Source organism: Gobius niger, assembly GCF_951799975.1.
Source record: "Gobius niger genome assembly, chromosome: 4".
NCBI classification, from domain to species: Eukaryota; Metazoa; Chordata; class Actinopteri; order Gobiiformes; family Gobiidae; genus Gobius; species Gobius niger.
The window spans coordinates 18,305,413-18,332,871 of NC_136855.1; the positions used below are offsets into that span (position 1 = coordinate 18,305,413).

Here is a 27,459-nt window from a genome sequence, read left to right on the forward strand (position 1 = left end):
AAAACATAAAAGTAGGTCGACATAAGCTACCTTCGTCAGGTGGCCCCATGTCTCATATCCAAAAATAAGCTGAAACACGAGAACCTTCGTCGGGGCTGTGTCAGAGCTGCTCCCCGCGGGTCCCCCCTGAGGTTTTCCCACATCTGAGTCACCGCAGCCGGAGCAGGTGTGGCTCCTCCCCCGCCCCCGCTGCCGCGCCTGCCCTGCTGCTCAAGGCGGCAGAAGACACTGTGCCATGGCCAGCAGCGGTGGAGGAGTCGGTGCCCCGTCTGGCGCCACCACCACGAACCGGTGTGCTCAAATGGACTTCGAAGGAAAGGTGTTTCCCCTCACTGGAGGATACGGACGCTACAACCGCATCGTGGTCGTCTTCAGCTGGTTCCCAAACTTTGCGGTCATGCTCAACTTGTTCACCGACGTGTTCTTCACGCACATCCCGGAGAAGTACCACTGCAAGCCTGACTCGCAGCTGCTGCCCTCCGCCTTCATGCAGCTCAGCAACTTCTCCAGACAGGGCTACCTCAACCTCACCATCCCGTGGGTGGACGAGGCGGGCGGCTTCAGCCACTGCGAGCTGTTCAAGTACCCCCCAAACTCATCGGACTTTTCAGACAACGCGCCCCGGGAAAGAGTGTCCTGCACCCGCGGCTGGGAGTACTATCAGGCGGCGGGGCTTCAGAGCAACTTTGTCACTGAAGTAGGTTATTTGCATGTTTTATTGTATTTATTTTTGTAAAGGAGTAGCATGTGAGGTTGGCCTAATTCAAGTCATCCAATTCACAGAGTGGTGGAACTCGGAGTCACCTGCCATTTTAGACTTTCAATTTAGTAGGCAAATGTATGTTTTTCCACTGTTTTTTGGGCTCACAACTTCACACCGTAAATATAGTTACACATAGTTTTGACGTAGCCTAATTTACAACATGAGGTCCATTTGAGACTTTGTGTAGTCCTGATCTGATCTTGTCCTGATGGGTCTTGTAAGTCAGATATTTTTGCAGTAATATGTGGTGTGAAAAGCAGAAAAAGTGGCACCAGCTGTGAAGTTTAGTGGGGCATGATGGAGATGCTTGAGAAATTAAGGTTTAAATTAGTGTAATCAGTGGTTTACCAGGCTTAGATTTATGGCATTATATACAATTACAAACTTGAAATGTTTAACTAATTCACTTTGGAATCCTGCTCTTCTCTCTGGGATGCTGTGATCTAATGTAACCTAACCATGTGACAACAATACTCTGATGCTGTATGTTGATCCCTAAGTATTCCCTTTACTTTTGCCGGTTAACTCTACACGCTCAGAATTTGCATGTCCTGTGTTACTCAAATGTGAAGTTTGTTTCCAAAGCTTGACACCAACCTCACCTCCGTCCTGACCAGTATCAGGCTTAGCTGTAACGCAGTGGCACTAAATGGGATTTGTTCCACTTTCTGCTCTTTTTCTGAGCCGTGTGAAGATGGCTGTTCTCCTGTCAATGGTGTGCTCTATGTGTGTGTGGGATTTTCACTTTGGCACAGAATGTTCCCAGTCTCACTTTGCTCATCTACAAGTGACAGCTGTGGATAATGCAGGTTCTTGCATATTTTCATTAATGAACATTTTTTTCAAAACTATACAACTTTTTTTCCCCCCCTAAAGCATGTACACGGCTGTGCATTTTCTTTTTTTTCTTTTTTGAGCAAGTCTGATGAGTTTCTTTACATTTTGTGCCTTTCCATTTAGGTATGATTTTGAGACATTATGGGTTAAGACAGCAAGATTATACTCAAATGAAATGTACAAAGTCTGCATTCAAAACATTATGTCTCCATGCGGTGTCATACAAGACAACATAAGCCTTTCGATTAAACTTCTTTTCTGAAATGCAGGTGATTCTTGTGTTAGTTAGCAGTTGATATTCAGTTTCTTTCAGCTATTAATGCACCCGGATGTGCTGCAAAAGAATTCACAAATTACAATATTAATCACAGTTGCAAAACTTGTTAAAAACGATCCGCTATTTCCCCCAAAATCGTTCAGCGCTATCACGGGTAACTTACCATGCTGCAATGTCTTCAAAGAACGGGTCCGACTTTCTTTTTCATTATGAACCATGTCCTGTTCCTTTCAGAGACCCCCACACCCCGGTCACTGCTGCAGTTTCCTCTGGTGTTCTACGTAGATAGATCAGTGAGCTTCACTGCCTTGAACATGGGCCAGAGAAAACATGGCTGGATGTGGTTGAGCTCATCATTGTATTTACACAGATGTTACAGATGATGGTCAAAGTAACAAGTTGAGGTCATGGGGGCAAAGCGGTCACGCACTTGGCATGGAAAAGAGCTTCCCAAAATTTCGGGATGTAGAACAAAATTATGGGCTTTCGGTACAAGTAGTGGGCCAATACAATACCCCTGTCCACAATGTGTGCAGTCCTATACACCTCAGACTTTTGATCACTAGCCTTGCAGCTTTCCTTTTCATGTATAAATAAAGAGACACACTGGCGGAAATCTTTTTTTTTTATCTATTCTTATAGCAAGGTGCATGCAAATGAAATCAAAGAGAAGAATAAGAATAAAAGGACAATTATATAAGAAGGAAACAGCAAGGCATACATTTAGGTTAAAAAAAAATAAGGCTAAACAACTCTCAAAATCAATGCTAAAAAGAAACTTACACAGTTAACTGAGGCTGTAAGGACAATAGAAACAGATTATCCCAAGTGTCACAGCTTTGAAAAATTATAGATGTCATTTCCTCTTTCATTTTGTCTTTTTCCACTGCAGCGACATGTTTGAGACAAAAAAGTCATCATGTTGTCCGGACTTTACAACTCCACTAGGACTCTATTGTTACATTGTTCTTTCCATGCACCATCGACTAGGTGTTGGTCAGGAATAACAGACGAGCAGCACAAGCAAAGACATTATTTTTGTACTAATTAACAGTGTCTCCAGGTTGACGATTATATCTCCCACTTCTAATTGCCAAATGTTTTTTTTTTTTTTAATGGTTTCGGTTTGATTTGGGGGGTTTTCGACATATTTGAATGCCTTATCTGTACTGGAATACTGTTAATGCCCTACATATGAGCTATAGACAACACACGTTATAGTATCTGAAGATGACCATTACCAAAATTAATAATCTATTGTTTGTTGAATATACCCATATAAATACTGTATACTTTTTACTAGCTGGACAAAGCAAACTGAAAACAAACTGGGCCCCAGGTTGCCCCCTTTGGGTTAAGGTTTTGGTAACACCCCTAAGCGCTCTGTTCAGTCCAGTATTGCTACTATTGAAAGACGCCCAGTGCTTGTAGAGATACAGTGTGGTAGCGACGTGAATGGAAATGGCCTTATGTAAGGAGTTGGTTCAACTTTGAGTGAGTCTAATGTAATAAGGCCTCAGCAGGCATCTTAACTCGGTTACAGGGACATTCCTCCCAGCTCACTCAATGTCTGCTGTGTTGCGTCATGCACCGAAATGACAGGAAGCGCTGAAGATGTGAGCTATATAATATTTATGTTTTATTTGTAACATTTGTTTCTACAGTGGGACTTGGTTTGCAGTGACTATTGGAAAATCCCTTTGCAACACATCTGCTTCATGATGGGGTGGATTCTGGGATACATCTTCCTGGGTACACTGTGTGACAGGTGAGCTACAGGCAGTCGGTCAGTAATGAAGTAATTTATTTATTTATGTACTGAACTTCAGTAAAGTTTGAGGATTTTTTTACTTTTTCCATATCGGGCTCTAAAGTATAAAAGTTAATTTGGCCATGTGTTTTGTTTATTTTAAAAGCCTTAAAATGCACACTGCAAATCAATAGGTGGCGATGTTGGATGTATTGTCAATGCCTTGGTTTCAGGACAAGAAAGAAGGTTTGTCCCCATCTTGTTGCCCGACAAAAGGAGAATTTGGTTTCGATGTTTGTGTTTTTGAAAGTGCAAAGCTATTTGTCCTAGCACCTATTTAAATTGTTTCTTACTTTTGTCATGCTTTGAGTACTTAAAGGGGCTGGATGGAAATTGTCATTTTTTTTATACTTGCTCCTGCCACCTCAGCTCTTATGTGTAACTGCAGTTTCTATATTCAAAGGATTTGCAGGATTTTAGCAGCAGTTGTGGTTAATCAGTCTACGTAAAAGTTTGCATGAGCAACTTTAACTTTTATTAGAGTAATATTTAACTAATAAATCAAGCACTTTGACTTCTTTTTTTTTTACCGGTTATGTGTTGACGCCAGAAAAGGTAGGCCTTCATTATCAACAAACTGGTTTTCAACATTACAATAAAAGGCTTCTGGTTAATACTGGTTAATTGCTCAATGCACTATGCTCCTACTTTAATCAAGATCTTTTTGTATGCAGTAATTCATGAGACGACACAATCAGGGGTATATATCTGGGTATAAAACAATACACACAAACTGCTGAATTAATCTAGGTTTGCAGCGGTAAGTAGTACAGATAGTTCCATGTTCAGTGCAATAATTTTCATGTTCTATAGAAAGTTGAATGTTGCAGTTGTTTTTGTTTTGCAGGTTTGGTCGGCGGAAGAGCTTCCTGTTGTCCCTCAGTCTGTCCAGTGTGTTGGGGGTGTGCCTGTGCCTGTCCAGCAGCGCCGTGGTCTTTCTGTTGCTGCGGCTGGCTCAGGGCTGCATGCTCGCCGGCGTCTTTGTGTCCTCCTACATCAACAGTGAGTATGGTTTAAACGGCTGTACTACAAGGTTTTATGGACTGATGAGATCTGTTGTCTATTTTCCATCTCAGCTTACCATGGCACTGCAAAGTTAATCATCAGCCTTCTGCTGTTTATTCTTGGAAGTACTTTCCCGTCGCCTTTAGTCATCACTGACACTGCATCTGTGCACATGTCATGCATTTGTAGAGTAACTAGGCTGATTAAAAATAACTTTCCACTCAACTAAAGAATGAAACATGAAGAGGACGGTAGAGTAACCCGAATATGTACTCCAGTGAGAGTAGAGGGGACTTTCAAATAAGTCCACTCAAGTAAATAATGAGTATTTGGTAAAAGTACTTCTCAAATACTGAAAACTGAGCAGTAAAGTCGATGCTATTCAAAAGACAAAGCATAACATAATGTAAAACAAATTATGAATACAAAAATGTATTATGTTTAGAGTATCTGAAATATTTACTCTGTTACTGCTACTTCAAAATCAATATTACTCAAGCACAAGTTAAAGCATTTTGTTTTTAAACTACTTTTTAAAATATATTTTCTGGAAACCATCTCAAAGTAAGGCCAGTGTGTTACCAAACCTCTTGTGATTCTGAATGTGGATCACACTGCTGTCTTGTTGCCAAAACTGTAATTGTCTTGTGATGGGTGAGTAGAACACTTGTGGACGTGTGTGCACAAATTCACTAAAGTAGAAGTTTCAATAGAGTTTTGTGGCTCGGAAGGGGCTGAAGTGGCCCACAGTTTGTGATTGTATGTAGAATTAGAGGGAGACAGGGTGGGAAAGGGAGAGAGTTCAGCTTCCTGACAGCCTAGTAGATGAAGCCACTCTTCAGCTGGCTGGACCTGGCCCGTATACTCCTCCATGAAGGTAGTACTCAGAAGACACTCTGTCACGGGTGCGGGGCCATTGTTCATTAATATTCATTCAATAATGCTGATGAGCCACTGGTTCACAATGAGGCAAAAAATGTCAATAGTCCCTTGTAAAAGAACACGTATAAATGAAATGTGTAATTAGATGGACAATCAAGTTCCCAAATCATAATACAAGTTATTGTCTAAAAAGTTATTTTAGAAAGACATAAGTATAACAAAAATATTTGTTTAAATACCTATTTAGCTATTTTTGCTTTTTTTTTTTTTTGCTATACCTACATTGTCTTTCTAAAATAACCTTTTAGACCATTAAACAAGAGGACAATGAATGAAATAAAAGAATAATTCAAGTCATTTTGTGGTCTGACAAATGGCAGGGATGGCCACATTTCTGACTGACAGTAGCAGCAGCTGTGAGGTTTACTCCCTTCACTTTGACCATCTCAGTTTACACGTTGTGTGTGTGATGTCTGTGTGGAGAGGGCTCTGCCCGGCACAGATTCACTCAGGGCAGTTGTTGTGTAACCAACATGAAGCATCGCAGGAATGTTATTTAGTGATAGTGTATTGGTGTTTTCAAGGGGATCACTGCTACCCTCTGGTTTTTTGACTTGCCCCTCCACATTCCTCAGAGGTCAGGACTAGATTAGGTCCAGATTGACTTTTGTTGTTTGTTTTTTCTTGAAGCTGCAGATTGGGTTGGACCAGGGGCGTGGAGTTTGTGAAATATTTCATTAGGCCCGAGCGCCATACATGGCGATAGGGACTATTGCTTCTGCAACGCAGGGGGGCACCAGGGTGCGCTTCGATGGCGTACAGAGTGCACAACGGACACGACAGGGACCACAGCGACCTCCGACCACGACAGACGCATAGGACTCGGCCAGAGCTTTCCGAAAATGTCTAATGTGTAAAAACAGCTACAATGGAAAAACGCCTATATTGTTTTTGCTTTTGCAGAAAAGCCTTCCCGGGGGCTTCAGCGGCCAACCGCGCGCTCCACGTACACGCCAGAAAAAAATGACCCACAACTTTTTTGTGCGCCTTAGCCAGAGCTTTCCAACGGTGTACAGCATGTGGTGGTAACGGCAACGGCTTAGGTTTTTTTGGCAAAAAACGATTATTTTTCTTTCTTTCTTTCTTTCTTTCTTTCTTTCCGCCTCTTAAAACTGGATTTTCACCCCCTGAACGTGCGCGAAAACTCAATTAAAAATCACCGAAAAATCCGGTCTGGTGAAAAATTTACGAAAATGTGAGTGTCCAATGTGGGACGTGCAAAAAGGCACAACAGCGCCACCTGCAAATTTGAAAAAAATAATTCAGTGACGGAGAGCCTCCACCAACTTGGACACACACTCGCGCCTTTGGGCACAGACATTGTCCAGGTCGTGACCAGCAAAAAACATTATTATGACCCCGCCCCCTGACAAACAGGAAGTCCCCTATTTTGAGTGGAAAAATGAGGAAAAGTCAAATTGCCTCCACGCTGATGTCGCATTTGAACGAACTCCTCCGTGGGCGTTTGTCCGAATGAGCTTCTGATCGCTTCTAACTCATCTACACATGTTGGGGATCAAAAGTTATCCAAAGAATTTTGCTACGTTTTGCGGTCTTCGTCCAGTGGAGCCCCAAAGTTGACCTTTATTTTGGCGATTTCTGAGACCTCAATAATGGCCCCCGTTCGCACAAACTAGCTCAGATTATTACCAAAACTCATACACATGTTGCCCCTTCACCCCCGCATACATGACATGAGGTTTGGTGGCAGTGGACCCAACAGCGCCCCCTATAAAATGCATGTTAATGTCATCACTCATTCACTGGGTACGTACCAGAGAGTCATGACCCTGACAGTTGCATGCGCCTTGGTCAGAGCTTTCCGAAAATGTATAATATATGGTATTTCGAGCAACGGGAACCCTTGTTAGGCCCGAGCGCCATACATGGCGATAGGGACTATTGCTTCTGCAACGCAGGGGGGCACCAGGGTGCGCTTCGATGGCGTACAGAGTGCACAACGGACACGACAGGGACCACAGCGACCTCCGACCACGACAGACGCATAGGACTCGGCCAGAGCTTTCCGAAAATGTCTAATGTGTAAAAACAGCTACAATGGAAAAACGCCTATATTGTTTTTGCTTTTGCAGAAAAGCCTTCCCGGGGGCTTCAGCGGCCAACCGCGCGCTCCACGTACACGCCAGAAAAAAATGACCCACAACTTTTTTGTGCGCCTTAGCCAGAGCTTTCCAACGGTGTACAGCATGTGGTGGTAACGGCAACGGCTTAGGTTTTTTTGGCAAAAAACGATTATTTTTCTTTCTTTCTTTCTTTCTTTCTTTCTTTCCGCCTCTTAAAACTGGATTTTCACCCCCTGAACGTGCGCGAAAACTCAATTAAAAATCACCGAAAAATCCGGTCTGGTGAAAAATTTACGAAAATGTGAGTGTCCAATGTGGGACGTGCAAAAAGGCACAACAGCGCCACCTGCAAATTTGAAAAAAATAATTCAGTGACGGAGAGCCTCCACCAACTTGGACACACACTCGCGCCTTTGGGCACAGACATTGTCCAGGTCGTGACCAGCAAAAAACATTATTATGACCCCGCCCCCTGACAAACAGGAAGTCCCCTATTTTGAGTGGAAAAATGAGGAAAAGTCAAATTGCCTCCACGCTGATGTCGCATTTGAACGAACTCCTCCGTGGGCGTTTGTCCGAATGAGCTTCTGATCGCTTCTAACTCATCTACACATGTTGGGGATCAAAAGTTATCCAAAGAATTTTGCTACGTTTTGCGGTCTTCGTCCAGTGGAGCCCCAACGTTGACCTTTATTTTGGCGATTTCTGAGACCTCAATAATGGCCCCCGTTCGCACAAACTAGCTCAGATTATTACCAAAACTCATACACATGTTGCCCCTTCACCCCCGCATACATGACATGAGGTTTGGTGGCAGTGGACCCAACAGCGCCCCCTATAAAATGCATGTTAATGTCATCACTCATTCACTGGGTACGTACCAGAGAGTCATGACCCTGACAGTTGCATGCGCCTTGGTCAGAGCTTTCCGAAAATGTATAATATATGGTATTTCGAGCAACGGGAACCCTTGTTAGGCCCGAGCGCCATACATGGCGATAGGGACTATTGCTTCTGCAACGCAGGGGGGCACCAGGGTGCGCTTCGATGGCGTACAGAGTGCACAACGGACACGACAGGGACCACAGCGACCTCCGACCACGACAGACGCATAGGACTCGGCCAGAGCTTTCCGAAAATGTCTAATGTGTAAAAACAGCTACAATGGAAAAACGCCTATATTGTTTTTGCTTTTGCAGAAAAGCCTTCCCGGGGGCTTCAGCGGCCAACCGCGCGCTCCACGTACACGCCAGAAAAAAATGACCCACAACTTTTTTGTGCGCCTTAGCCAGAGCTTTCCAACGGTGTACAGCATGTGGTGGTAACGGCAACGGCTTAGGTTTTTTTGGCAAAAAACGATTATTTTTCTTTCTTTCTTTCTTTCTTTCTTTCTTTCCGCCTCTTAAAACTGGATTTTCACCCCCTGAACGTGCGCGAAAACTCAATTAAAAATCACCGAAAAATCCGGTCTGGTGAAAAATTTACGAAAATGTGAGTGTCCAATGTGGGACGTGCAAAAAGGCACAACAGCGCCACCTGCAAATTTGAAAAAAATAATTCAGTGACGGAGAGCCTCCACCAACTTGGACACACACTCGCGCCTTTGGGCACAGACATTGTCCAGGTCGTGACCAGCAAAAAACATTATTATGACCCCGCCCCCTGACAAACAGGAAGTCCCCTATTTTGAGTGGAAAAATGAGGAAAAGTCAAATTGCCTCCACGCTGATGTCGCATTTGAACGAACTCCTCCGTGGGCGTTTGTCCGAATGAGCTTCTGATCGCTTCTAACTCATCTACACATGTTGGGGATCAAAAGTTATCCAAAGAATTTTGCTACGTTTTGCGGTCTTCGTCCAGTGGAGCCCCAACGTTGACCTTTATTTTGGCGATTTCTGAGACCTCAATAATGGCCCCCGTTCGCACAAACTAGCTCAGATTATTACCAAAACTCATACACATGTTGCCCCTTCACCCCCGCATACATGACATGAGGTTTGGTGGCAGTGGACCCAACAGCGCCCCCTATAAAATGCATGTTAATGTCATCACTCATTCACTGGGTACGTACCAGAGAGTCATGACCCTGACAGTTGCATGCGCCTTGGTCAGAGCTTTCCGAAAATGTATAATATATGGTATTTCGAGCAACGGGAACCCTTGTTAGGCCCGAGCGCCATACATGGCGATAGGGACTATTGCTTCTGCAACGCAGGGGGGCACCAGGGTGCGCTTCGATGGCGTACAGAGTGCACAACGGACACGACAGGGACCACAGCGACCTCCGACCACGACAGACGCATAGGACTCGGCCAGAGCTTTCCGAAAATGTCTAATGTGTAAAAACAGCTACAATGGAAAAACGCCTATATTGTTTTTGCTTTTGCAGAAAAGCCCTCCCGGGGGCTTCAGCGGCCAACCGCGCGCTCCACGTACACGCCAGAAAAAAATGACCCACAACTTTTTTGTGCGCCTTAGCCAGAGCTTTCCAACGGTGTACAGCATGTGGTGGTAACGGCAACGGCTTAGGTTTTTTTGGCAAAAAACGATTATTTTTCTTTCTTTCTTTCTTTCTTTCTTTCTTTCCGCCTCTTAAAACTGGATTTTCACCCCCTGAACGTGCGCGAAAACTCAATTAAAAATCACCGAAAAATCCGGTCTGGTGAAAAATTTACGAAAATGTGAGTGTCCAATGTGGGACGTGCAAAAAGGCACAACAGCGCCACCTGCAAATTTGAAAAAAATAATTCAGTGACGGAGAGCCTCCACCAACTTGGACACACACTCGCGCCTTTGGGCCTTAAGTGGGTTTTAAGTGGTTCTAAGTGGTCCCACCCATCCTCCGTGGAAATGGCCAGAGGTCTTAGCCAGGCAGCATGGTGGCCTCTCTAAGAGTTTTCTCTGAAATTCGTCAATTTTCCAAATTTCCTCCTTTATTCACAACGGCTACAGTTTTAGACTCGTACATGTTTATACTACCCCTCTGTCACAGAAAGATGCTTCAATTTTTATGTTTTTGACTCCATAATCAACTTTTTCTAAAGTTTATAGTGACAGGAAGTTTAGTTTACCCGTTTCCTGTCCGTCCCTCTGTGTGTTCCTCGTACTATTTCGCTCTCAACGAAATATTTTTTATATGGAGGGTGCTGCTGGGCTGGTGCACCCTCTCATCAAATCTTTGGGCAGTTAGAGGAATTTACCCTCATTAAAAAGAATGAAATATATTCATGCTTAAGCTGTAATTTCCATTTTCTGCAAATACACAAGTGCAGTCTTTCATAACATTAATGTTAAATTGGCTGTAGTATTCACTAAGCTTGTGAAGCGCCATTGGTAGAGTGCCGGGTTCTTATACTTTAGGTTGATGGATCGATCACAGCCATCACCTTTTTTTTTTTTTTTTTTGGACTCGGTACTTTCTGGTCCCACCCTCATGAAAAATGGGAAATGATCCCTCTCCTCCAGTGGGGTGCTGTCACCTAATTTTGGCCTGAGAATTGAGAGAACCCTCACCCTCATCAGGCCCATGTTTGTATGGACTTATATCTCAGTAGTAGCAAGGTTTTCTTCAGTGAATGAGCTAGTCCTAACACAGCCTTCACACTTTTCTTATGCTTTCTCATTTTACATGGACCACTGTACACATTGTCTCAGCCTAAGACCATGAGTGCGTGTGTTTCATAAGATATTTTTTGTTCGACTAAAACATTGTCTGTGCCTGTATAGTGTCATGGGCAGAGCATTGGGTTTATAACCAAGAGGCCCCTGGATCAATTCTGACCTTCAAAAGTTTTTTTTTTTTTTTCTTTCCTTCTTTCTTTTTTTTGGCCCTTTCTGGGAAGAACATGATTTACCGCCTATGGTCCCGCCCTCATGAAAAATTGGGAAATGTTCCCTCTCCTCCAGTGGGGTGCTGTCCCCTAATTTCGGCCCAGAAATTTAGAGAAGCCTTGCCCTCATCAGGCCCATGTTTGTATGGACTTATATCTCAGTGGTAAAAGGTCGTCTTAGGTGAAGGAGGTAGCTAGTCCTAACATTTCTAATGCACGGGGAGTTTCATAAGACATTCCTTTGTTCAGCTAGTGTTTTAACTGTGCCTGTATAGTGTCATAGGTAGAGCATTGGGTTCATAATCCTGAGGCTGCTGGTTCGATTCTGACCTTTACTATTTTTTTCTATTTTTTTTTTCCTCGGCACCTACTGGAAATGACATAATTCAGCACCTATGGTCCCACCCTCATGACAAAAGTGGGAACAACGCTTACAGAATTTGCATAACTAAAGACATGGCAGGATAGTAGGGCAACTATTGAGGCAACACCAGGGACTATGTCGAAAACAATCAAGAAAATGGAGGGGGAAAATTGACCAAAAATGACCTCTCCTCAGGTGCTGGGACCTAATTTTGGAGCGTTATTCTAGAGTATAATTGCCCACATCAGGCCAACGATAGTATGTTGTTATAGCTCAGTGATAGTGTGCTGGTCTCTGGTATAGGAGGTTGCCAGTTCAAACACTGCCATGAAAATTTTCCAATTCTTTGTTTTTTCACATGATTCACATATTTTCGAGCCTGATAAAAGTACACAATGAGAACCAAGTAATGTGACACAATTGTGTATTCCCTTCCCCCTCTTCACTCGTGCAGCCCATTGCAGAGAGGTGTTCCATTTATACACCCCTCTGGTTCGTTCCACATTACAGTACAACGTGTCTTCCTACAACAAGTATGAAAAGTTTGCAACGTCTTTTTCTGATTCTCCTGTTTCCGTTTGTTATCTTTGATAGACTTACATTACTTATAGGCTTGTGTTACAAGCTTCATATCTGGAACAGCAGCCCAGGCTGAGGACAGGGGGCCTTCAGGCTGAGGCAACAGTGGGCCGGCACCAAAGCTACTTGGGACAAGAGTGAGGCCGGTGTGTGACAAAGGCTCAGGCGAGAGTGGGATGGGTTAGCAGGCGTAAGAGAGTGGTTTGGGTGTGAGACAGAGGCTAAAGCAGGTTTGGGTGACAGCGAATGTGGGAATTCGCAAGGGGGGAGGCCGCCAGGGGCAAGATCGATCAGAAGGGCTCACAAAGAGCATAGCAATTGGGGGGCTCGCATGGGGCGACAGCGAGCAGGGGCAATTGCAAGGGGGGGAATGCCAGGGGCGAGGGCCGCACGACGCCGCTTGCGGCTTTCATTTTTTTTCTTCTTCTTTTTTTATAGCCTGTGTACAATTCAGGTAGTATTCACATCCAGTGTTGGTAATTGTGTTATTTTGTTGAAGTTTAATACTTAAAATGTTCAAAATATTATGTTTATCCGTCTCTAAGAAATCTATCCTGTTTCTTTCTAATTTATGCACAATAACTTATATGCAAAATCACATGCAATAACTTCCGTATCAGTGTCACTTTAACAATCACACACTGTGGTTCTAAGAATGATCTGATGAAGGCTATGCGGAAACGTTATCATCCTGATTAAAAATTGGACATCGGCTACTTGAGTGTGCAATGCTGTTTTGTTTTTTTTATGAAGATTTTCCTCAACATCTGCACCTCTGAGAGTACTTCTGGTGTGCGTTGCTTCTATTTTTTCACTTTGATAATCACTATCACCTGCACTATGACTGCAAACGCTAACATTTTTTATATTTTCATTAATTTTATATTCTCTTCATTTTTTATTTATATATTTTTGCCCCCTATGAATTGTTTTATTCAGTGTGTATAAGTTAACTTTATTACAAAGGAGAATGGAATGGTGTAGAATTTTATTGTCTACCGAGGTAGAATTTCATCTTTGGCTCACCGACACATAAAAAACAAGACTCTGGACAATACAAACATGCCCAGTAGAAAAATACATAAGAAAAAGAAACGTGGAAATAAAAAAACATTACAGAACATGAAGATCATCAGAAGATGGGGAAAGACTGTTGTGGAGTGGAGGTAGCTGCAGGAGGAAGGAGGAGGTGGAGCTGACCAGTGCAGGACACCACGCTCTGAAACAGGGACAGACCCAAGGAGGCGCTGCACCGTTTGAGGATCAAAGGAGGACTGAAGCCAGGGCTCCTTCCGAAACCATCAGATTGCTAAGAGCTCTTACGCCAAACCGGATCAGCGGTCAGCGTCCGCCATGGCAAGTTGCTTCCGAATTGGTAAGTCAGTTAGGAAGTAGTTAGGAAAAGGAGCCTTGATGCTAACTATCATAGCCACTTTAGCATAGGGACCTCTGATGCTAACTATCATAGCCACTTTAACATAGGGACCTCTGATGCTAACTATCATAGCCACTTTAGCATAGGGACCTCTGATGCTAACTATCATAGCCACTTTAGCATAGGGACCTCTGATGCTAACTATCATAGCCACTTTAGCATAGGGACCTCTGATGCTAACTAACCAGTGATTAGGAGCTATGTGCCATCCCACAAGCCACTGCGCCAAACCCCCCACCCCCCTCGCCCCCACCCTCGAGTGATTCATGCGCAACCACTGTTGATTGACAGGAGCACATTTAATAATAAAAATAATAATAATTAAAAAGTAAGATTTTGCACAAGCCAAACTTTATAAAAATGACAAAATCCATGTTGTCGTCTCCACAGCTCAGTCACATGTCAGTGTTAAAGAGTAAACTCAGGAAACAGATTAAATGCTTTTGTTTTCATTTAGTAGAAACTTAAGCCACATGTATCATTTGCATAATGTAGCTTTATGAAACAGCTGTTGAAATAAAATAACACTAAAGGGAAATAAATGTCTTAAATGTCTTTGTTTGGACACTATGTTGTTGTTGGACACTGTACACTAGGGGGCGACATGCACTTTTGTTTGGCCTGCACTTCACCAGTAACTTTAAAGAAGAAGAAAAGCAGCTGTTGGTGATGTCACTTCCCTTTCCCCTGTTTAAGGACGGACGGATTGTTCAAATGCTGCTGAAGCTCTTGTTCACTAACTGCATAGATCTAACAGTCGACCCCATGAAAGGTTAAGGAGTTAGTTGCTAGTGTTAGTGCTTAGAGGCTACAATTTGATGGTTTCGGATTGAAGCCAGGTTTCCTCCAGGTGCTACAGTTTCCTCTATCTCCAAAAACATGCTGGTCAGGTTGACCCACAGTGGCGGCGTGGCTCAGTCGCAGCGGCTCAGGACTAACACCTGAACACTAGTTTGTTGTATGTTTGTACAATGACAAATAACTCACTCACTCACTCATTTTTGCAGTGAGAGCTGTTGTATCCATTGTCAGATCAATGAAGTGGGCAGTTTTGGGCAGTTAACTGCTATAGAAGTTTTATCATGGATCATCTGAAATTCCCTAGGGTAGAGTACATATTCAGAGGACAGAATATGTAAACAAAAAGTGACTTGTTGATGGTGTTGAGGGAGGAGAACAATAGTGTGGAAGTAGTAATAGGAAGTAAGCCAGAAATGCTCCTCCCACAACTTTCAGGATGTGGAAGAAGTCGAGGGAAACGTGGAACGAACTTGGTTACATCTCCAGCACACATGAAGGCATTTTACCTCTTGGTCACCCATCAAAACTACTGATGGGATTGGCGATAGGACAAACAAGACGGATTTCTTTTTTGTTCAGCAGCTCATGAATAATCTACATGGATAAAACCGAGAAATGATTGTTATTGCATCTGATCAGAAAGCTTTTATCTCTGCTGTGACCCACAAACTCAAGACTTGTTTGTTTCGTGATAGAAAATGCATTAGATCAACAGATTGGTTTTGCCTGGGTTTGTTATGAAACTGATTTGTGGTGATTTTCCTTCCTCTAGGGCTGGAGCTGTGTGATCCTCCTCATCGACTCATGGTGGCGATGGTAAGCGGATTCTTTGGTGTCTTCGCGGAGCTGCTGTTGCCGGGTCTCGCCGCGCTGTGCCGTGATTGGCCGATCCTTCAGGCGGTGACCACGCTGCCGCTCATCCTGTTGCTCGGATACTGGTGGTGAGTGGAGATACTTGTCTCAATGTCGTCAGTCGCCGAGAGACAATAATAATAACATGAATTGTAAGAACATTGTTTGTTGAGTCTGATAGTAATGCTGAGTCTATTAGATGATTCTAGCATCAAATTTAAACTAAAGGGCTTGAGTCAGTGTGGTGTCTCACTCCTCACTCCAGAGTTTAATTTGTCTAGTTCAGACATGTCACTTTGCATGTAATGAGTCTATATCATATACTTGTTTCACATTTTAAGTTGAATTACAGAAACAAATAAACTTTTGAACGATATTCTAATTTTCCGAGTTTCACCTGTACACTACGTTCCAAATTATTATGCAAATTGGATTTTTGTGTCAAAAAGGTAAAAAAAAAACAATAATAATGAAACTCATGGATGTTATCGTGTCTCAGGGCTCTATGAATCACTGACATTAATCTCAGAGACCTGGGATGATTAGTTTTCAGGTTAAGCCCAGTTAAGGAAAAAACTACTGAAAAAGGGTGTTCCACTTTATTAAGCAGATCATCATTTTCAAGCAATATGGGAAAGAAAAAGGATCTCTCTGCTGATGAAAAGCGTGAAAAAGTTGAATGCCTTGATCTAGGTATGAAAACCTTCGATATTTCATGAAAGATTAAGCATAATCATCATACTGATAAGAGATTTGTGGATAATTCAGAGCACACTCGGGTTTGTTCAGATAAAGGCACAATATGGACGGTTTCTGCCAGACAAACACATCAGATTAAGAGAACAGATGCTACAAAGCAGCATACAGGTATTTGAAGCTGCTGGTGCCTCTGGAGTCTCCCGAACATCAAGGTGTAGGACCCTCCAGAGGCTGCAGTTGTGCATAAAACTTCTATCCGGGCCTCCCCTAAACTGTTAATTGAAGATGATGAACAGAAACGGCTGCAGTGGCTCAGAAATACATGAGGACTCGTTTTCAAACAGTCTTGTTCACTGATGAGGCCGTGTAACCCTGGATGGTCAACTCAATGGAGTAGTGGATGGTTGGTGAATGGCCACAATGTCCCAACAAGGCTGTGACGTCAGTAAGGAGGTGGCGGAGTCATGTTTTGGGCCAGAATCATGGTGAGAGAGCTGGTCGGCCCCTTTAGGCCCTTTTAGGCTCCCTGAAGGTGTGAAAATGACCTTTGAAAAATATGTGGAGTTTCTGACTGACCACTGTCTTCTATGCTACAAAAAGAAGAGCCGTGCTTTCCCCAGCAAGATCCTCTTCATGCACCATGTCCTGCTGCAAAGAATACCTCTGCATCACTGGCTGCTATGGGCATAAAAGGAGAGAAACTCATGATGTGGACCCCCTCCTCCCCTGACCTCAACCCTGTTGAGAACATTTGGAGCCTCAACAAAAAACACTTCTATGAGGGTGGGAGGCAGTTTTCATCCAAACAGCAGCTCTGGCAGGCTATTCTAACATCCTGCAAAGAAATCCAAGCAGAAACTGTCCAAAAACTTACAATTTTAATGGATTTAAGAATTTTCACACAAGGGCTCCTATGTTAAAATATAACTTGACCTGTTTATATTTTTTTGATTGATATAGCTTTTGATTTCAGTAAATATGACCTCCTAATGCTACAAATTCAACAAATGACCATTTTCAGTTAATTACAAGCTTTAAAATGTATTGAAACGATGAGTTGCATAATAACTTGGAACAGTGGATTTTGAGGTTTTTACTATATTTATTTTGGAAAAAAATTCCGTTATCACTAGGAAATTTTTTCCACCATATTTAAATGATCCTCTACCAGGTAAAGACTTGAAAATTATGCTGACTCTCATTTGAGTTGACAATTTAGAAAATCTTAGAAAAATGCCATTTGCATAATAATTTGGAACGCAGTGTATGTAAAGGAGCCTTTATTTTGTGTTTATGAACTTTTTGTTTTTAAAATGCACACACTTGTAGAACTGTAGTTACTTTGGTGACTGTTATTTGTCTTCTTGTGTTTGATTTGTAAAATATACATAAAACTTTGTGAAAACACCTGTTAAAGCCACACCTGAGTCAACAGGCCCGAACACGCCTCAGGTCACCGTCCAGGGACCCTACACTTAAAAGAGCAGAGCACAAAAACAAGAATTACATAGCTGTATAGGTGTATATAGTGTCTGGCCAGAAAATGTCTATAGCATCCATGTATACTTACGATTGAATCAAGAAACCAGTCATTAATTCTTGCTATAATGGTTCAAAACACTGGTTCAGTTAAAGTGATGCAATATAAAAACAAAAAAGTTTGAAACACTAAAAATGGCTAACATCTATTTGTTTCACTAAAGTGGAAGGAGTTGTGCAGTGAGTCATTCTGGTCAAAGATAAAAGGCTAAATTGAAGATATTTCAAAACTTTACGAGCTGCCATGTACGTACAATGTAAATTTAATCTATTATTAAATGTTCAGAACACACGACAGGTAGTTACTGGGCAGAAAGTAAAATCTTACTTTAAGCAAACTATGAACATCCACAACAAGTTTACTCAGGTAGTTGACATAAGAATGACTCTGTTTGTATTTATTTTCTATTTGCTTCTATGCTTAACAGGCTTAAGGAATTGAGGCTTTAGGAATCACTCCATTGTGGTTTTGCAATAAGGAATCACTTGGGAGCAAAACAGCCCTGCTCCAGTTGGTGATTTTATCTATTACGTTGCTGGAGACTAATATGCAAAAGTGCTTCTCATCTCTCTGTAATGTGACATGCTCGGTCTCTGTCTACTACTGTCTGATATGACATGTAAATTCTCCCTGTGTGCGTGGATGATAACAACCTGTCCCTCCTCAGCTTTGGGTCTGTGTTCCCCGAGTCTCCTCGTTGGCTCCTGGCCACTCTACAGATCCCGACCGCCAAGAAAAGCCTGCAGGACTTTAGCTCCAGGAACGGCACATGTCTGCATGAAGAGGTTTATCCCGGACAAATGGCACAGACAGGTAAGCTGAACCCACTCCCACAATGAACAGGTCCTTTCCAAAATTCTAGTACTGTTTATACAATCCATGCAAATGTTTTGGAGGTTCATTGTTGTTGACCAAAGCCACACTGCGTAGAAATTCACCCAAAAATAGAAGAAATTAACCTAAAATGTTTCACTTTAGAGAGTGTAATAATGAAGCATGAGGTTTAAATATACTGTTTTACATCCTCTTGAAAACACATTGCAAAAAAGCATTGTGTGTAACTGATTAAAAGGAGCATGTTTGGTACCGTAACAGTGTTTATTTCAGACTTTTCCCATGTGATGTTGCAACATATTATCTGAAATGTTTCGCAGTGTGGCTTTAACGTGTACAATTTTTTTGCGGAATAAGTATCAGAAGTACACAGAGCACCAAGGGTGTCATTTGCTGAGTAATTTCTGCATTTTTTTACACCCATAAGAGTCATCGTTACCGCCCCATAACAAACCTTTCACTATGAACAAACCTTTTTTTCCCCAAGAAGAATTTGTCTAGCTTTGTACGCAAACCCTCCTTTAAACTCCTTAGCAACTTTATCTGATCAATGCTTTAAATTACTTAATAAATTATATTGAGCTTGTTTAGAAGTTGTCTTTGAACGAGAACTGAACTTTCAGCAACAAATAAATGCTGTTGTCAAAGCCAGCTTTTTCCAGCTGCGCCTTTTGATTTTAAAATGATAGATTGATTTTAAAATGTTAATGTTTTCAAAGCTCTTCATGGTCTTGCTCCGCTATATTTAACGGAGTCGTTGACCGTACATCGCCCCAGCAGAGCTCTCTGGTCCTCCGATCATATGGTTCTGGACGTGCCCACATCCCGGTGCAAACAGTGGGGCGACCGTTCCTCCGTGGTTGCTGCACCTAAACATTGGAACCCTCAGTCTGCGTGTTCTCACAGATCTGGCACTTTTTAAGTCCAGATTAAAGACACAGCTTTTAATACTTAGAACACACTGAATTATGTCTAGGGTGCAATAACTTTGTGTTTTTAAATCGTTTTTATCGTTCTGTGAAGCACTTGTTGTCGTAAAATGCTATACAAATACATTTTGATTGATTGATTGATTGATTGCAGACATTGACTCAGCGTTTGGGGAAGATTGCCAGCCAAGCTACCGCACGCTGTTGGAACTGCGTCAAACTCGTGTCATTTGGAAAAACTGCCTCATCCTCAGCTTCACTTTGTAAGTTGATTTATCATTTTATTCGGTGGAAAAGCACTTCTATTTACTGCTCACATTTTACCATTTCCATTTGTGTGTATATTTATGCAAGGAAAATGCTGATGTTCATATACTGTATAAGTCATCATGATAATAATGCATTAGTCTTAGATAATGAATAATGGTGATCACGCACACACGCCTACTGTGTATTAGGGCTGAACGATAAGGACAAAATTTCATATCTCGACATTCATGCCAGATATCTCGATATCGATGCGATACGATATAATTATGGGTTAAGCATCTTCCAGAAAAATAAAAGCATTATAATAAAGAGTGCAGTTTTATTAATGAAAATGTACATTGTTTATATCTTGCTTTTTTCTATTTTAATGTTATCAAATCGATATCAATACGATTACAATATATCGTTGCTTGTTCGATATTAATATCTTGAATGTTCGTATCTTGATTTCGATTCAATAACAATGTATAATACAAAACCATGTAAACCATCTGATAAAATAATCAAACATTTTATTAGTAGAAACAGAACATAAAATAATGTTGAAATTGTCATATTTACAAAGAAAATGACATGAACATATCGAAAAACAAAATAATTCTAAAGAATAAGGTGCACTAGAGAAACTACATCTACTTTAATGAACCAATTGCCGCTTTAATACTCAGTGGAAAAAGTAGCGATTATTTTTACTCAAGTAAGAGTACAGATACTTCATTATAATTTTAATAGTAACTCAAGTAAAAAGTACCGTATTATAAACCTACTTTAAGAAGTAACATTTTTTCTAAAAGTTACTCAAGCACATGAGTAAATGTAACTCAACACTACCCTCCTCTGCACGGGATTTTTGTTCTCATCATTTGTTCTTGTTATTTTTTCCCCCTTTTGAGCGCCTTCCTGTGCACAAAAACTCGCAGATTGAGTGATCAGGGTTGCTGAAAATGACATGCGATTGTGCACTCGCACAGATTCTACATAAACATATATTACAGTTTCCGGGGCGAGGGTCTGTATTGCTGCTTGCGTCTCTAGATTAAAAAAAATATCACGGATAATGTATTTAAAGTAGTTGTAGCGCCTGACGATGGTTTGATCTTAGACTTTAACCCACCACAATCTTAACAATTTGACATTTGTATTTACTACTTGCAGGTTTATTGGGACTGGCATCCAGTACTGCTTCACCAGAAATGTCCACAGCTTCAACACCAACTTCTACTTCACCTATTTCATTCGTGTCCTGACGGGGGCGCTGGCGTGTATCTTCATCTGTTTGTCTGTGGATCACTTTGGGCGGCGAGGCATGCTCCTGTTGTCAGCCATTATAACGGGACTGTCCTCACTTCTGCTGCTGGCTCTTACTCCATGTATGTTACTTTCAGTCAACCAAATATGTATAGAAACGGATCCGTTATTAGTGATATGCCTCACTGTAGTAAAATAAAATGTATCCTTTACTTTAAATACATTTGGTCAACTTTATGGTCTAACATTTCAGATGGAGGGCAGCGGCCTGTTATGTCTATTAGGCCTGTTCAAAATCCCCAGAAGTTTGTCAGTAGTTTCTGAATAAATTTGCCAAATCAATTTTGGGCTTACGATTCTTTCCCATGGAAATTTGACACAATTGTTCTGTATGATTCAATTCCACCTTTTATTAATACAGAGGAAATATTTTGTATTTATTGAACCTTAGGCCAGTTATTGTTTCACCTTAAAGGTGCATTATGCAACTTTTAATGTGTGAAAAAAAAGTTGAAATCTGTGCGTGTTTGACCTTGTAGTGACCAGCGGCTGTATGAGTGGTCAGCATGGTGCCTTTAGTTTTGGTCACAGTGGTCTCTACAACGCTCCAGGATCTATTGTTTTGTAGGTTTTCTGATGAGGGGGTCCGTCAGCAGAGAAAATCTTCCAAACAATTGATCCTGGAGCATCTTTGAAACCACTGTGATGGAAAGTAAAGGCGCTATGCTGACCACTCATACAGCCGCTGGTCACTACAAGGTCAAACACGCACAGATTTCAACTTTTTGATATTTGCAACATACAACGTTTGATTTAATTAATAATTCAACTTTAAACCAGGTCAGAACATCTGCAACTGTTAAATGCAAATTCAACTGTAGAAAACTCACCTGTCCAGATTTTTTATTCATGCATTTATTTATATTAGGACATCAAATGAACACAGCTAATTAAGTTGACTTTTGACGACAAGAATTGTTTTGTTATACAGCATATATCGCTCAATATGTTCCTTGATTTTGTACATATTTTTAACTCACACTGAATTTGTGGCGCAGTTGACTCAGTTTTTGTCTTGTCTCAGATCTGCGTGGAGGGCTGGTGCTGGTCCTCTCTGTGGTGGGGCTGATCTTCTCTCAGGCGTTGGCGATGCTCAGTACCTTCTTTGCTAGTGAGGTCCTGCCCACTGTTGTCAGGTAATATTACTACATTTATTTGTCGGTGATTATATGCACTTTTGAAATCTAATAATTCATCAAAAAATTTTACTGCAAAAAGAAAAGCTCTCCTTTTTTCTGTCTTTCCATTGTCCTTTTATTTTTCTACCATCTTAAAGACATGGATTGAACCAGTTTTGTATTGACATTTACAATTCCACAGTGAACGTGTGCTGTAATCAAGGCTAATGACGGTCCAACGAAATATTAGACATTGTTTGTGATTACTTTTTTTTTTGTCAGGCAGTGAACCTCTCCATTTAGCTGTTGCTTTTTAGCTTTCTTTTGATCTACTCTCAGTATAAAGGCTAGATCTTTCTGGATCATTGATAATAAATGGAATTTTTGCAAAGACCTTTTTTTTTTTTTAAATTATTATTGATTGACTGCGGAATTCTTCCGCAGTCAATTATTGGTTTTCATGTTCTTTATTATTATTCCTCTTCCATCTTTTTCCCGATTTTCTAGAGCTTTCAGCACCTTCATGCTTTGTGCAATTTATGCAAGTTATGCATCAAAATGTTCCGCATGTTGAGGAGAAGGGTGCTATTACTTTTGGGACTTCTGCAACTTACGTTTTTTCCGCAATCGGCCAAAATGTCGGAGATTTTTCCCACTGACTTATAATGGGGCTGCCGCAAATCCATGCTTTTCTGCACTTTTTCTGCATTTTATACAATTTCTGCACTTTGTGCATGTTCAGCTTCTGCAACTTGTGGGTTTTGAGAAAAAATTGTCCTTCTGCAGTTTTCCAGTTTTTTTATACGAGAGTTTGAAATTTTTGCATTGGTGTGTATGTGCGAATCCAGCCAATGGGGAGACTCCAGGCCTTTCAGCCATTTGTGCAGCTTCTGCCAATCAAGCACTGAGGCCATTTCAACAGTTTGACCAGTTTATGGAATATAAAAGTTTATGCAATATTAACAATTTATGCAAATCAACCACTTTATGGGATTTAACCAGTTAATGCATTTTAAAGAGTTTATGCAACTTATGAGTTTATGCCATTTAGGATTTATGAATTTTAAAGAGATGCAATTTACATAATTTATGCAAATTAGATTATCATGCAAATTAAGCAATTTGTGCAATTTGAACAGTTTATGCAATTTCTGCATTCGCTTCCCGCAATTCCGCAGTCAATCGCAATGGCACAGCCATTGCATTTCTAGTTGATTTTTTTTTTTAATTATTATTGATTGACTGCGGAATTCTTCCGCAGTCAATTATTGGTTTTCATGTTCTTTATTATTATTCCTCTTCCATCTTTTTCCCGATTTTCTAGAGCTTTCAGCACCTTCATGCTTTGTGCAATTTATGCAAGTTATGCATCAAAATGTTCCGCATGTTGAGGAGAAGGGTGCTATTACTTTTGGGACTTCTGCAACTTACGGTTTTTCCGCAATCAGCCAAAATGTCGGAGATTTTTCCCATTGACTTATAATGGGGCTGCCCCAAATCCATGCTTTTCTGCACTTTTTTCTGCATTTTATGCAATTTCTGCACTTTGTGCATGTTCAGCTTCTGCAACTTGTGGGTGTTGAGAAAAAATTGTCCTTCTGCAGATTTCCAGTTTTTGTATACGAGAGTTTGAAATTTTTGCATTGGTGTGTATGGGGGAATCCAGCCAATCAGGAGACTCCAGGACTTTCAGCCATTTGTGCAGCTTCTGCCAATCAAGCACTGAGGCCATTTCAACAGTTTGACCAGTTTATGGAATATAAAAAGTTTATGCAATATTAATAATTTATGCAAATTAACCACTTTATGCATTTTAAAGCGTTTATGCAACTTAAGAGTTTATGCCATTTAGGATTTATGAATTTTAAAGTGTTTATGCAATTTACATAATTTATGCAAATTAACCCATTCGTGCATTTGACCACTTTATGCAGTTTATACAGTTTATGCAACATGACATTTTATGCATTTTACCAGTTTATGCAAATTAGATTATGCAAATTAAGCAATTTGTGCAATTTGAACGGTTTATGCAATTTCTGCATTCGCTTCCCGCAATTCCGCAGTCAATCGCAATGGCGCAGCCATTGCATTTCTAGTTATTATTGTTATTTTGTAGATAGATGGTACATCTTGCAAATACACCACTTAATTGTCAGTACCAGCTTTAAGTCCTTTGATAGCTGGACGAAAGTAAAAAAAAGTAAAAATAACCACTCATAACTAAAACAGGAAAGGAAACAACCACACATTACAAATAAAGAGCTCAAAAAATTCAACCACTGATCTTTTTTTTTTTCCTCTCTCTTCCCTTGTTCTTTTCCCTTTCTCCTCCCATTTTCCCCGTATTTTCTACCCCTTCTTATTTTTCTCTTCATTTTCCTTCATATTACTCAAAACAGCTTTTTCTCCCATTTTTCTTAAAAGAATAGGCCAGTTTTTGCGTTCTCCAAACTGGGGCGAAGTTAGAAGTTACCAATCTGTTCCACCTTTTCCCTAAATATATACTGTATGGAGCACAATTCCTATACAAGGAAATTCACAGTTGCATAAAATTACAAGAAGGAAGATCAAATCAAACATCAATATAATAATTAATTAATTAATTAATTTACATTAACAATAAAGAGTGCAGATAATTCAGTGTCATTTGGCACAGCTAAAAACTGTTTTCAGCCTGTCAATGCAGCCCTGCCCTGTTTATTATTGACTCTAAACCACCAGGAGACCCTCCCTGAAGTTCTCAGGGCCCGAGATGGTTCATATGACTCTAACGTGTCAGAGATGTACTGTGTTACTAAACCATGAAAAGACTTGTACACAAGCAGAGCTGTTTTAAATTCCATTGTCTGAGCGACAGAGCACTGGACTAATATGTTCGTATTTCCTGGTTCTGGTCTCGCACAGTAGTGTTATGGATATACTGCAGCTGTATTAAAGGGGCTAGATGCAAGTTGGCCATTTTATACTCACTACTGCCGCCTCAGGTCATTCGTGTAACTGCACCTTATATATTAAGCTTGTGCGTGACGGCACTTCGGACCCGAAGTAACAACTTTTTGAGTGACAGTGCAGGATTTTAGAAGCAGTTGTGGTGAACAGGTCTGGGCTCATTCTACACCATAGTACATTGCTGGAACATGTAGGGGGAGGAAAATACATAATTTTAACATTTTACACTCCGTATGGTCCCTTTTTAAAGTTTATTTAGAAAGGCCAGTGAGCAGACCGTTACTGTAGTCTGACCTGCTGGACAAAATAATAACATTGTATTTTGTTTGATTTGATTTATCGTATTTCTTAAAGGGACTATACGGAGTTTAAAAATTAAAAATTAAAAATTAAGTATTTTCTTCCCCTTACATGTTTCAACAATGTCCTAATATGTAGAATGAGCCCAGACACATATACCACAACTGCCTCTAAAATCCTGCACTGTCACTCAAAATGTGTTAATTCGGTCCGAAGTGCCGTCATGCACGAGCTTAATATAAAAGGTGCAGTTACATATATAACCTGAGGTGGCAGGGGTGAGTATAAAATGGCTAACTTGCATCTAGCCCCTTTAATGGTTGGGAAAACGTATTAATCGTTTTTCTTGTTCTTTTTTTTTAAATTAACCCAATATCACAACAACATTCACAGGACTTGATTATTGAAAACAAGAATAGTGAGGGAAATCAACAAGAAACGGACATTGAACTTTAGGACAACTTTCCGAACCCACTGTATGCTTGTGTTTCAGAGGCGGGTGCCTGGGCCTGGTGCTGGCTGCTGGCTGTGTCGGGATGGCGGCCTCGTCTCTAATGGAGCTGCAAAATAATGGCGGCTACTTCCTTCACCACGTCATCTTCGCCTCCTTCGCCGTCCTGTCCGTCCTCTGCATCATGCTCCTACCCGAAACCAAGCGCAAGCCTCTCCCGGACTCGATCAAAGAGGGGGAGAGCCAGCGCAGACCCCCCCTGTTCCTGTCCCATCCTGACCGGGACAATCTGCCTCTGCTACGCACCCGCACGCCCCTCTCTGAATACAACCCCGACAATTATTCTCGTCTCGTTTCTGCCACAAGAAAAATGTTGACTAAAGATAATTTGCCCTATAGGATCGCAGTACCGGGTCACTCCCCTCTACTGCTGGACAGTGATGGCCAGCAACAGGACAATGAGACACTGGGAGAGGTGGTGTCCTAGCCCTACGAACCCAGATGTTACAGACTTGTTCTTACTGTGGACATACTTTACCTCAGAGGACCATGAAGTGTCTTGATTGGGAGGATGCAGCGCACTTTAGATCCAGGTGTCTCAAACTTCTCATTTTTACATCATCACATTGCTGTGTTAGTTTTTATTTTATTTTGGTAAGTAATGTTACAATGTTGCTCAGGCGCATTTTGATCCATTTGAAATTTATGAAACAATGGTTGAACATGCTAGCAATTCACTTTTACTACTATGAATGTGAAATTAAAATAGACAAAAGACACAATAGTTATTTATTGCTATGTCACAAGATAATATAACAATATAAACATTTGTTACTGAACCACAAAAATAGCTTCACTTTCTATCCTATTTTAATCAACTGATGTGGCACAATGTCGTCAGTCTTTCTTTTTGGGGAACTAATGAAAACCTTCATGACAGAGCTGCTGCTTTAGACATGTGATCGCTGTGCATCATGTGAACAGCAGCGACATGCCGCTCACGCACTTTTCATTAAGTCTCATTCAGCAGTGTCACAGAGCGGAGAGGAGCCACTCGTATTGAGCACTAGAGGGCGCTGTATGACGCTCTTGACACTGGATAAAATTAATGCTGGTAGCCCGTCCTTTCTGAAAACACTGGAAGCCAAGTAGGTTAATTGGTTGTTGTTCAGCGTATTCATTTTCATGTGAGTGTGTTTTGTTGTTGTTTATGCCTTCAGTCAGATTTGATTTGATTTTTTTTTGTTTTTTTTAGTATTCTATTTTATCAGCCTACGTGAATAACTAGGATTGATTTGTGTATTGTTTTATTTTAAGTTATAATTTCTGTCCATATCTTTTGCACAGATTCTCAAGACAGTAGCTGTAGCTTGGCTTCTTTTCTATGCAGTTCCCCCATGACGGCCTTAAACCAGCCGTATACCTTCTGCCCATTCCTCATTAATATCCAATGTGCTGAAGAGCCATCTGCCTGTGAAT

The 27,459-nt window shown here is 41.2% G+C and overlaps 1 protein-coding gene across 1 annotated transcript; it reads left to right on the plus strand.

Moving 5' to 3' along the window:
• The first annotated feature begins 123 nt into the window (after nucleotides 1–123).
• slc22a31 (solute carrier family 22 member 31) lies at nucleotides 124–27,172 on the plus strand. Its single transcript, XM_079555280.1, has 9 exons — nucleotides 124–697; nucleotides 3,542–3,645; nucleotides 4,535–4,689; nucleotides 15,500–15,668; nucleotides 18,486–18,631; nucleotides 19,736–19,844; nucleotides 21,007–21,221; nucleotides 22,184–22,295; nucleotides 26,023–27,172. The coding sequence occupies exons 1-9, from the start codon at nucleotides 236–238 to the stop codon at nucleotides 26,465–26,467; spliced, it is 1,917 nt and encodes a 638-aa protein (XP_079411406.1). The 5' UTR covers nucleotides 124–235; the 3' UTR covers nucleotides 26,468–27,172.
• Nucleotides 27,173–27,459: the final 287 nt, after the last annotated feature.

Coding starts and splice junctions, on each gene's coding strand:
- slc22a31 (XM_079555280.1), top strand. CDS start 236: ATGGCCAGCAGCGGTGGAGGAGTCGGTGCCCCGTCTGGCGCCACCACC. Junction 698..3,541: donor AGAGCAACTTTGTCACTGAA/GTAGGTTATTTG, acceptor TTGTTTCTACAG/TGGGACTTGGTTTGCAGTGA. Junction 22,296..26,022: donor GTCCTGCCCACTGTTGTCAG/GTAATATTACTA, acceptor CTTGTGTTTCAG/AGGCGGGTGCCTGGGCCTGG.